The 12,261-nt window shown below is 38.5% G+C and overlaps 1 protein-coding gene across 1 annotated transcript; it reads right to left on the bottom strand.

The window, feature by feature from the left end:
- Positions 1–2,234: 2,234 nt before the first annotated feature.
- On the bottom strand, positions 2,235–4,177 carry LOC145909626 (uncharacterized). Its single transcript, XM_082996992.1, has 8 exons — positions 4,141–4,177; positions 3,935–4,054; positions 3,701–3,872; positions 3,545–3,642; positions 3,352–3,459; positions 2,906–3,025; positions 2,473–2,592; positions 2,235–2,389 (listed from the first exon to the last, which is right to left on the bottom strand). The coding sequence occupies exons 1-8, from the start codon at positions 4,160–4,162 to the stop codon at positions 2,235–2,237; spliced, it is 915 nt and encodes a 304-aa protein (XP_082853118.1). The 5' UTR covers positions 4,163–4,177.
- Positions 4,178–12,261: the final 8,084 nt, after the last annotated feature.

The raw sequence follows: 12,261 nt of genomic DNA, 5'->3' as shown, positions 1-12,261 counted from the left end.
ACGACCTCACAAACCCCACTGGGCAACAGACTTTCCTGCAACAATGCGACCATCGCCTAAGGAAGTGTTTCTTAAATTTTTTTTATCTCATTTCCCACTTCCGGTGTAAACAGAATCCTTATTTCCCACTGGTGTTTACATTATTTAACTAAGAATTTGATTATTGTATTTTCGCTATATCTGTTAAAACTTTTTATACCGCATGGCATTGCCAATTACCAATAAGTGAACAACACACAGTGAATACGGATCATTATATTTCTTTTCCGACTACTTTTGTGTATTTCGGTCCCGACTAATTATCCACTTACAACCCTAAAACTTCCCACCGGATAAGAACCACTGGCCCAAGGAATTAACTCTGCAGTCTAATGCATCTGTAACGCGATTTTACGTTACATGTCAACGGTTGCATTAATGGACTTGGGTTGCATGGCCAGTTGTCATTTTGGCGTCTCTCTCCACTGGGTTGGGTAAATGGTATTTTTAGGTCGTCTTGGCAAGCGAGTTTCATTTCAAAGTGTAGCGATAGCAACAGCTGACCATTCATGTCATTTGTGTGATATGGTTTAACAGCTGTTTTGCGTCATATTAATAACAAGTGATTTGGACGCTTTGAGACTTTAAGTTTTCCCATGTGACTGTCTTTATCGTCTTTCAGTAACCGACCTTTCTTCCATGTCCGCTGACCTTAGCTTTCTTTCATCATCCTTCTTTCACAACACTTCGATTACTTTGTTTCTCTCCGGGTTAAATAATGAAACTTTCCGTGTGCGTTTAGCTGAGACGGGACGAGGCAGGGCAGCGCAGCTGTACTGTGCTCACCTCAGTTCATTGGTTTTGTGATTTGGTTCTGTTCAATTTTGTCTGTGCGTTTGGGCGTAAATTCACTCAGTTTGGCGTTGGTGTAATTGCGCATGGTAATTTCGTATCCAAAATTGTTCATGGTAACAAATATTGTTGGCATGTTTGCATTAAGTTTCAAGTAAAGTCAGGTTAGGAAAACACAACACTTAGAACTCACGTGCGATCTTATGTTATATGCGTTAATCAAATAGGATTTCCCATCGATCATAAATAATATTGTTAAGTACCGGATTGAGGCTCATAATTGGCATATAGGTCGCAACAGCATCCTTTTTCTTGCATACAGGCCCAACAATATACAATTAACCACGCAACGATTGCTGCCATCAATTTTCAAACGGTTTGGCCGTGGTTAATTTCGCTTGAACTGTCTTCCAGATGCCTACGCTTCAGAAGATTTGGAATCAAGGAAAAGACAATTTTCTGCAGCCACATTATCTAAGCGCAAAAAGATGGCGTTCGACCCAATCCGAGACCCACTGAGCTCGGTCCCCGCAATCCGCGCCCAAGCGATGGCGCAAACCTCAAGAGCCGTGATGTGGGGACGTTACGAGTTGATTACCATCCCTATGTGTGTGCGGTGTCCAAACTTTTTGTTTTATAATTATTCCGAACCGAGTAAATGCTTTGAAACACACAAAGAAGATTCTGTGTTGCCTTAAACTTTTTTTTGGAATCTGACGTAATAGGGTGGGTATTCCCCCAATTGTATTTTAAGATTTTAGTTATGACGACTTGGCAGCATCGGGTAAATTATCGTTGTAATATGGGCATAAAATTTGAAACCTTAAATACGTCATAGTCTTACCTATACTCGGCAAAACATTGACCTCCGGAAAAATCCTGAAGGTCAACACGAAGGCGACATCTAGTGGACGCACTGGTGATTTGATGCAGTTTCTCCAAACCTGATAAAATTTGTTGGTTGTATTAATATTGCTAAAAACAACGGAACTTAAATTGGAATATTTGATACTGTTATTAACTCTAGGATTGTTTCGTAGCATAGTTGAAACGTTTTGCTTGGTAGGCCTGTCTATTTAACTGTGTGTGCGGAAGTTACAACACTCAGTAAATGCATTAAATTTAAAACCAACTTTTATTCAAAATTTAAAATCAGTTGTAATTAGTTTTTATTTAAACTTGTAAGACGTTTAGTTAAGGATTGATTTATTGGAATACAAACCCATCCAAAATTCTGTTAATAGATTCCCAAACCCGTTCTTGTAATCCACCCAATCTCTATCGAAACTCACAGATCCATCATAACGACGCTGGAACACCTGGTATTTATCATAACCAATGTAAGATGTTCAAACAATAACTTGTTATGTAAACGTCCAATGAACGCTTCCCAACCATTAAACTTAGGATAAAGTTGCAGCCTCAAGAGGCAAACTCACCAGCCAACCTCCACCATCCATGTCGCAATATCCCTGGAAAGTCAGAGGAGAGTATAAGTTGTAGATACCGCTTACGTTAAGGCCGTTTTGTAACGCGTCCTTGCAGGTTGGAAACGAGCCTATGTTTCGAACACCAAAATTGTTGATAAATTTCATTCTTTTCACTTACAGAGAAACCAAACACAAAACAACAAAATCTTACGCTTTTCGCAATGTGATCCGCTGTACCCGTGGGTACATGAACAACTGTAGGAGGTTTTTGTGTCAATGCAAGTTCCATTGTTCTGGCAAATACCAGGATTTTGTGCACAGAAATCTGGATCTAAAAAGGAATCAAGTTTTATAATCTGAATTTGCATTTTTACTCCCAGGGTTCACGGCCCTACAGAACACTAGGGTGGTAGGTTGTGTAAAAAGTGGTTTACTTAGTCTGTAATTTGATTATAACCACAGTTAAGCACCCTAGGCTTTTTCGTTTAGCTGATCGTCATACAGCATGGGACATCCTCAAATGAAGGCCATCATTTTACTTTTTTCTACTGACCGGTTACAAATGCATCACGAACTCTAACCAGTTCGCGGTCCGGAGGTTGGAATCCGGTATTTGAATATTGTAAAGATGACGTCAAACTTACAACAATCAATGCCATCTCCGGTGTAGTTTGCGTTGCAAGAACATTGAAAACTGCCGAAGGTGTTGATGCAAGTTGCATGTTGATGACAGTTGTGCATTACGTTCGCGCATTCGTTTATGTCTGAATATGATAATTACGATCAATTTCAGTGGACTGTCACATGCCGAGTGGCATTTAGCTCCGAAGAAAACGCGAGACATGAACTTCAGTAAAGAAAAGCACCTTTAAAACGGGTATAAGTGAAAGTTTGTAAGGCTGAAAATTCAGAACTATCAAATATTCTGCATTTTCTTGGTTGACGTTAGCTAAGAACTTATTGGCGCCAGAATCAATGTGAGTTGTAGCGTATACTTTTTAAGCTGAATTTTCATTTTCAAGTCTTTTGAGATTTACCTGGCACATTTCACTTAGTACCAAATATTCCAGCTTTCAGGGCAATTTCTTACCTATTTCACAGTCGGACCCGATCGAACCTGGGTTGCAAGAACAATGTTGGTCGTTAACTCCAGACAAACATTCACCATTGTTAGAACAAGTTCTCAAACAATCTTCATCTGAATATTGATTGGAAAACAAGCGTTATTTCATTTATCACTTTCAATCCCTGTTTAGCTGTTTGGAGGCATTTTGTTAACTTACGAGTGAACGAAAAGTATTGACTTGATGAACCACACGATTTGCTGGTTACACCACCTGAGAGTTTTCCGTTTCTAGAATAAAACGTCACGTATCCTCCACTTCCTGAAAATATTCATGATTGATTCAAACAAACCACAAAGTGTTAACTACACCAACTTACGCGACAAGATACCAGCGTGAATGGCAGAAGCACAAACCGAAAAATTGTTTTTGTACGAATTTGTTCCACAGACGTTTTTGAACGAAGAGACGTTTTTGGACGAACAACCAGGTGGACAAAATACATCAGTTACAGAAAACTCACTGTTTCCTGTGGTGCTGCATTTCACTATATTCACATAAATAGAAATTATTTATTCTAACCAAAACGCTACCCGGGGCATGGCTTACTTTCAAATGTGTATAACCATCTTGCAGACGAACAGGATTTGCTTCTCACTCCGTTCCTGTCCAATCCTTTATATTCAGGTATTGGGTCACTTTTGTATACTTCAAAATAGCCCCCATCATCTTTACAAAAATATTTGGTTTGAGTTCATATCAAAGAAAATCCGGTAAACCGGTAAACATGCCAGGGTACTGTCACTGTAACTTACTATCCATCAGTCCTGCATGCATTGCAGCCAGACAAAGGGGACCAGAGGCGTAATCATCACTTCCACACAAATCCGAATATTGTCTCCAGCAGTTGGGTGGGCAGATTACTTTTGAAATTGAGTGATATAAATCTGACAACTTTGTGTCACAAGTTGCTGTGGAAACGACATATTTAGTAGACGTATAAGCAATACATAAAAAAATTATGACTAAATTTAAAACGCAGCTTACCTGTCAACGAATTGCATTGATTCTTGCATTGCAGATAACAAAGCAGGAAAGCTTGCAAATAATACTTTAACATCATTGCTACATAAAATGAAAGTACATACGCTACAAGTGAACAAGAAATTTAAAGGTGTAAAGCAAACTTAAAATGGCAATAATAATATATTTCCTTAAATGGATTTGCGATGCATTTTTTTCTAAAAAATATTCCTCTGTTTATAAAAAGCTCTATGCAGTGAATTCAAATCTTCGTGTCTTCTGGCAAAACTCGACCTATTTATATCTGTTTATTTGTTTCAATAAGTTCTAACCATTATATACAATTGTTTGTGAAGATGACGAAACGACCAAACCATTTTCAGAAGGCATAATGATCTTTGGTCACCCATTCGTGACAGGCGCTGTGTGCATAACCATTAGTTCCATCAATTACTTTGGTTTTCGTAACGTACATTTGAACGTATATTTCAAACGGATAAGGGTTGCTAAATGTAAACATATATTGAATAGGTTTAATGTCCCACAATTCATCAGTCAGTCATATGCTATCTCACCCATTCTCATACAGATCAAGGCTGAAAAACATCCAACACACCTAAAGGCCGCATATCAGTATTAAATCCCCAAAATCTAGTTTTGAAGGCTATCACCATTAATACCCATACTGAGTGATTTGCTTTTTTGCCAACAACATTTCCTGTGGTCAGTGACCCATGAAGATCTACTGGTACTATTCATAGAGAAAAAAAATTGATTGCAGCTGCATCCGCCAAAACACAGCAAAGATCTGAGGAGCCTCCAGGAGGATCTTTTGTCCTATAGAATAGCAAAAACAGTCCCAGGGGGCAACCAAAGCAACTTTCCTGTGACAATTTTTTTTGCCACTGCGTAGAAAAGGATTAGGGCCAACATTAAATTGCAAATTGGAAGAGGTTTTTGTGATGCATTTTTTCGCAAAAACATCTTACATTTTTTTGCAGCCCATTTAGCTAAAATAATGACTGATCGGGGGCCGAAATGACCCCTAGGGGGTGCTTTAAGCAACTATCTTGCAACTAATTTTCACCTCACTGCGTAGCCAAGAGGCGGGCTTAACATAACATCACAAATTAAGGTATACTTCTGTGATTCAATTTTGAGCTACATCCCCTTGAACATTTTGATGGTTTTTCAACTAAACTTTTCACAGCACCCTGCACCAAACGTCTGACTGACTGAGAAGAGCAAAAAATGCACTAAAACTGCACCAAACACGCTGAAAATCGCCCTGGCTACACCACGTGACTTCTTGCTCATTCAACCAGAAAATTGACCCCCAATGCATGACCTTGTGACGAAACTGAGACTCTCTATGACGCATGAGTACAAGACGGGCATTCCCCGCGGGCAAAACTATTTTAATAGAATTACTGATATGCGGTCTAAAGGTAATCACACTGAATCGTTGTCAGTAACTTGGCAATTACTTTCAAAACTAAGAGAATTGACGCGATGCTTCGTCGACGTAAGCAAAGTAATAGAGCTTTAAATTCTTTCTACAATGTTCTCTTCCATCGTTCAATAGTCTAAATTTAAATCATTTCTTCCCTATCAACGAATTGCATTCATTTTGGTGCTGCGACAAAAACTAAATGTCTTGCAAACGCGCTCCGAAATTCCACTCATGCCTTCACCCATCACACAAAACATAACACATTTTTGTATTCAATGTGGAACAGATTAGCGGAACACGACAGCAAGTCACCGGAACTGGAGAGGTTTCTAATTAAACCAGAAACACGTTGTACGCAAAATCCATCGAATTTAACCTGAACAAAATAGCACGTTCACCAAGCTGTTTTACGAAATAATCTGCAAAACTACACGTTTTGAGTAGTAACAGCTTTAATTGCTTTAAAATCTTTTAAAGGTTTCTGCGCCATTGTTTTCTCGACTAAATTTACACATTGCTGACCGATCAATGGAATTTCATTCATTTTGGTACAGCGAGTAAACCGTCAGGATTTGAATAATTTTCAAGTAATACTTTTAGTAAAACTAAGTTTCATTGAGAAAAAGGAATCCTGTCTCTCCATGAATATTTTGAACCCAATAACCATATTACGAAATTGATGGTATATTACGTTGTAATCACATCGCATACGTTTCGCAATAGAATTTCATCCAACCACTCATTTAGAAATCAACGAATCTCCGCAAATCAACCTTTTTTAATTTTTGTGCAAATTATCGCAACTTCGACCTTAATTTTATTGATAATTATTTTTTCAATAAGATGAATTCCATTGTGCAGTAACTATTATAAGTGATATAATTTATTAGGAAATCATCAAATCATGCAAGTTACTTTTGACTTCAAAATTTGTTCAATCTACCCTTTTCCATAAATCATTATAACGTGTATATTATTTGACTGATCGGTGATCCCACGCGTCACACTGCGCTTCCTGTGTTTTTATCGCAAAGTGTCTTGCAAACGCGCTCTGAAATTCCACTTATGCCTTTACCCATCACACAGAACATAACACGCACTTGCATTCAACAGATTAGCGGAACACGACAGCAAGTCACTGGAACTGGAGAGGTTTCTAATTAAACCAGAAACACAATGTACGCACCACCACCTTTAAGCTGAACAAAAATAGCACATTCACCAAGCTGGTTTGCGAAATAATCTAATGCAAAACGATTGTTCTATTCAACGAAAAATGTGATGCAAGCGCGCCTAAAACACACCCAAGGACATCACCCAGAATATACAACACAACATACAATTACTTTGGACATTTAGTGATTTAAATCCGACAACATTGTCTCCCACGATGATGCGTTTGAAGAAGTAAGAGTTTTAATTGCTTCAAAATCTTTTGAAAAGTTTCTGCGCCATCGTTTTCTCGACTAAATTTACACATTGCTGACCGATCAATGGAATTTCATTTAATTTGGTACAGCGAGTAAACTGTGAGGATTTAAATAATTTGTGAGTAATGCTTTAATAATAAAACCAAGTTTTATTTAGAAAAAGGAATCCTGTCTCTCGCAAAAGATTGATTTACGTGTTCATTATCTGACGGATCGGTAACCCCATGCGTCACACTGCGCTTCCCGTGTTTTCATCGCAAAAAGTCTTGCAAACGCGCTTTAAAATTCCACTTATGCCTTCACCCATCACATAACACATTTTTGTATTCAATATGGAACAGATTAGCGGAACACGACAGTAAGTCACCGGAACTGAAGAGGTTTCTAAAAAAAAAACAATGCGATATAAAACAACCTTGTGTCAAACGCAGTTTAATGCAGAATCTACAACGGGTAATTACTGTTTTAGGGACGCATATTGCTCTTTCTATGAAAATAAATTTCGGTGGCGGGAAATGTGTATACCTTTGTCACAATGGAAAAGGCACCTCACAGAGCAAACCAGTGGTGCATAGGGGTGAATTTTTCGGTTGAATGAGCGCACATGTGCGTGCTGTTGTCATGGCGAATTTTAGGGTGTTTGGGGCAGTTTTAGTGGGGTTTTGGTCTATTTCAATCATGTAGTTACTTCCTGGTGGGTGCTGCTGAAAATCATGGAAAAAATGAAACACAAAATTCAGACTGTATTTGTGGAAAAATTAATCGTTTAAGTGGCCGATCATTCGTAGATTCCAACTCTTCTCCATGCAATGGCATTAAATTTAGTTGCTGAAAAAGTGTCAAAGCACCCCCCAGGGCTTTTTATAACCCCCTGTTGGTCATAAGATCTTCCATGAGGTTCAACAAGTTTTTGCCCTGTACAGTCTCATCCAGGAGCAAATTTTTTTTTCAACGTTGAAGAATTTCAGGTCCCTATGTAAGTCACAAGACCAATCAACGGTCATTGGGAAACAAGCGGAACAGTTGCTAGATGGATTACAGCAGAGGACCTTGAAAACATGATTTCTCCAATTTAATACCCATATAGGTCCTTAAATCCATTTGCTTGCAGTAATTTTTCTCTCAGTGCATAACACCGCTTGCCGCTTGTCATTGAAAACTCTTTTTTATAAATACAAGCAATTTAGCTGGTAGATTCTGACTGGTTTTGTTTGAATTGGTTTGCTACTAACCTGAGACGTTCTGAAACCTGAGACGTTTTCAAACCCGAGACATTCTCAAATCTCAGATGTTCTCAACATGAAATGTTTTATACTGTGTATGACAGTGGTTCTCAACGGTTATTTATCACTCCTACGAATTGTTATGGTCAACGTTTAAGGTAGTAAAATCATAGTAAAATACTAGTCATACCTATACTCGGCAAAACCTTGACCAAATAGGGTAAAATCCGAGAGATCAACACGAAGGTGACATCTAGAGGACACACTGGTGATTTGATGCAGTTTCTCCAAACCTGAAGTTTTTTTGTTGTTACAAAGTTGTTGGGCTAATGTACGAATATGAATTGAACGCGTAGCAACTGGTATGGGACACTGGGTACATTTTTACGTAGCGTGTTTGTAACATTTCCCTTTATTGTTATCTAGGTGTAAACAAGTTCTAAGGGTGGAATGCAGAAACCCCGCTTAACTTAATCCGGGATTAACTTTTAAGCCCGGCTCGGCTTAAAATTGCTATGCAGAAACCCCGCTTAACTCCTTCTCAGCTAAGCTCGGCTTAACTTTTGGCGGGAAATTGTAGATCCCGGTTGTCAGGCATTCGGTGGATTGGCAGTGCAGTGTTTTCATATTACAGGCCGCTTCTTTCGAAGATGCAGTGCAAAAAAAGTTAAAAATAGAGCTTTTTACGTTTGTAGTGAATTGAATTTGAAGATTTTTTTATTATTTTACCAAAGGTGAGCTGCCTAATTATAATTAACTAGTTTAGGTAGTAGTAGTACAGTTTTTTTTTTAAATAAACAAGTTTTGTATTTGCAGTTAGGTGTACCTTTGTTATTTTCCATTCGTAACAAAAATATTAAAAAATCTTATTTGAAAATGGCTCAGAATATGCCATCTACCCCCGTCCAACCCTCACAGGCCAAAAGACCGCGCAGTGAAAATTTCACTGAAACTGAGCGGTGCCTATTTGTTGACATTATTGGAGAAGGTAATTTCTTCTCCATAATTGAAAACAAAAGGACTGATGGGGCTACCTTGAAGACCAAAAAGGAAAAATGGTTGCTTGTTGCTGACAAGTTCAATGCCTGCACATCATCGCAGGCAAGGAATGTGGACGCCTTGCAGAGGTTGTGGAAAAACCTCAAAGACAAGGCTCGCAAGGGGTCAACCGCCCAGCGAAGAGCCACTTTCCAAACTGGAGGCGGCAAGCCAGCTGAGCCATTGGATGCTTTGTCGAGCAGAGTCTCAGGTAACCTATACAGATGTCGTTTGACAAATTTTTGTTATGATTTGCTAAAATTGTTTTGCTTGCATTTGTAGCCATGATAACCGGGCAGGTACACCCGCTGTGCAACCTGTTCGACAAGGATTCTGGTCAAGTAGAAGTTGGTGAGGTTTTTAGTGTTGAGGGCTTAAAGCTTAGATCATCAAAGTAGTTTATGACAGATAGTATCAAACAGTTATGGCAGGGTTATTCAGAGACAGGTTAAAGAAAAAAAGGAAATGATAGACAAAATGTTTTCTATAGACACAGAGATTTTTATGCAAGAATTATTATATGGCAGAACTTGTAAGTGGTCATGCAGAGGTGGATCCTGACGTCTTCCTTGTGCAGGCTGCAGCACCCCTAAGCAATGCTGAAGGGTGTTGCAGTTCTGCAAGGTCTGCCCCTCAGCACAGCTATGCTGATCTGAGAAGAGAGATGTTAGAGAAGGAGATGGTTCGGAGAGCCGAACAACATCAGTGGCTCCGCAACCAGGAGGAGAGAGAGGTTCGGAAGGAGGAGAGAGAAAAGATCGAACATGACCTTAAAGTTTTGCTTCTTAAACACCAGCTAGGTTTATGAATTTTTGTATGTATTCTTGTATGAAGATGTAGCAGAGTTAATTTGTAGTTTTTTTGATTTATGTAGGTTTAACAAACATTACTCTGATGCATTTTCACATTAGTGCATATAACAGTTCGTTTACCTACTTGATGTTTTTGTAATTTAACCTTAGTGCAATTGTTTGTTCTTGTTGTTTTGTCACTAAGGTTAATCACTTGGCCAACTGTTCCCTCCTTAATCATTGTAAATAAAATTACCACAAAAAATTTTAAAAATTAAATATTTTAATAAAAAAATTTTATTGAACTTTATTTCTTGTTTTCATTCTTCTTTCTTTATTACAATGAACAAGAGGGCCTGCTTGTTCATTGCTTTACTTTGTTTTTGTCCTATAATCCTAATATTGATCTCAAGGAAGGGCCTCTGTCCTGCTTTAACAAAAAAAACCTTGAGAAGTGATGTATTAGGTAGGACAGCAGGACAGATCGACAAAGTCGAGTCAAAAGGCTAAATAAAGTGCATTATTTTTACAGTTTGAACCATTGCATAAATGGATGGATTTTTGTTTCAGTCGATAACATTGTCATCATCGAGACATATGCACTTTTTTTAATGTATGGGTGTCCAAAGTGGACCTCTGTAGTATTGATTTAGGCATTTAAGTTCTTTAAAAATGTAAGTTAAATAAAATGCTTCACTGTCCTTCTTAGCAGTTTGGGAAACGAAACGATTGTTATGCAGTCGTATATTTGCATTTTTGCCTACGAAGAAAAACACCGGCCTGCGGGCGTCTTCACCTGATGATAATTCCTCATTTAAAAAAGTTTAGGCGCCCCTGGTTCAATAACGAACACTTGTTGCAGTTACAGTATTTATTCCATAAGCCATACAGAACAATAAAACACAACAGAATTTGTACACAAAATTTGAGATTTTCCAATCGCACCCATGAGGTAATCCCTGTGCGATCATTAGGTTTTTTAGTAAGCAGGACCTTTCGCCAGGAGCTCTATTATACCTGCTTTTACATGAAAAAAACTATTACATATTTCAAAAACTGCAAAATTTCAAAGGCATTATACAATACAAATTATGAAAAATGATGCTCAATAAAGTATTGTCTAAATCTTCTACCATTAGTTGATGATGGTGCCTCTGCAGGTGGTGCGATGTTGATTTCTTCATCACTGGCTTCAAAAGGAATAACATCTCTTCTTTGAATTGCGAAGTTATGGAGGCACACAACTGCAACTATAATTGGAAGAGAGTTTTCAAGTTTTGTCCGCAAGGGAATTCGAAGACATCGAAACCGCTGCTTCAAAACTCCTAAAGTTCTTTCGATAATTCCTCTTGTTTTTATGTGACTGCGATTATATCGAATTTCATCTGGTGTTTGGGGATTCTGCAAGGGGGTTAGCAAGTATTTACGACATGCATACCCCCCATCACCAAGTAAAATGCCAGAGTGGTGGTTGTCTTCCATCTCTGCACATAACCTGCTGTTATCAAAAATCCTGGAGTCATGAGTGGAACCAGGCCATCGTGCAACAACATTAGTAATTTGCATCGATGGGTCACAGACACATTGGACATTGATGGAAAAATAACCCTTACGGTTGCGAAACACTTCTGCTTTATCACCTCCAGGGGAGACTATAGGTATGTGAGTACAGTCAATAGCTCCGATGATAGAGGGAAACCGAGATATTGAATAGAACTTTAGCTTCACAGACGACAGTTCATTAGCACTTGGAAACTTGATTAGAGTGTGGTGTTGCGATGCAATTAAACAAGTAATTCGTTTTACAACACGACACACAGTGGTTTGATGGCATTTAACCAAATCTCCATCGCTAGTTTGAAAATGACCAGTTGCAAAAAACCGCAAGGTAATCAGCAGCTGAATCATAGATGGTATGGCTTGCTGTCGCTGTGTAATACCATGTTGTAATTTGGTATATAGTTCACCAACAACATCT

The sequence above is a fragment of the Ascidia mentula genome, chromosome 7 (genome assembly GCF_947561715.1).
Source record: "Ascidia mentula chromosome 7, kaAscMent1.1, whole genome shotgun sequence".
NCBI lineage: Eukaryota > Metazoa > Chordata > Ascidiacea > Phlebobranchia > Ascidiidae > Ascidia > Ascidia mentula.
The sequence above is the reverse complement of the archived record's forward strand: the minus strand, read 5'-3'. Positions and strand labels throughout refer to the sequence as shown.

Bases quoted from the DNA above. Each gene is read 5' to 3' on its own strand.
- LOC145909626 (XM_082996992.1), bottom strand. From the start codon at position 4,162: ATGCATGCAGGACTGATGGATA. The intron at 3,643-3,700 runs GTTGGTGTAGTT...ATTTTCAGGAAG, and splicing joins GCTGGTATCTTGTCGCGTAA to TGGAGGATACGTGACGTTTT. The intron at 2,593-2,905 runs GTAAGTTTGACG...ATTCCTTTTTAG, and splicing joins CGGAGATGGCATTGATTGTT to ATCCAGATTTCTGTGCACAA.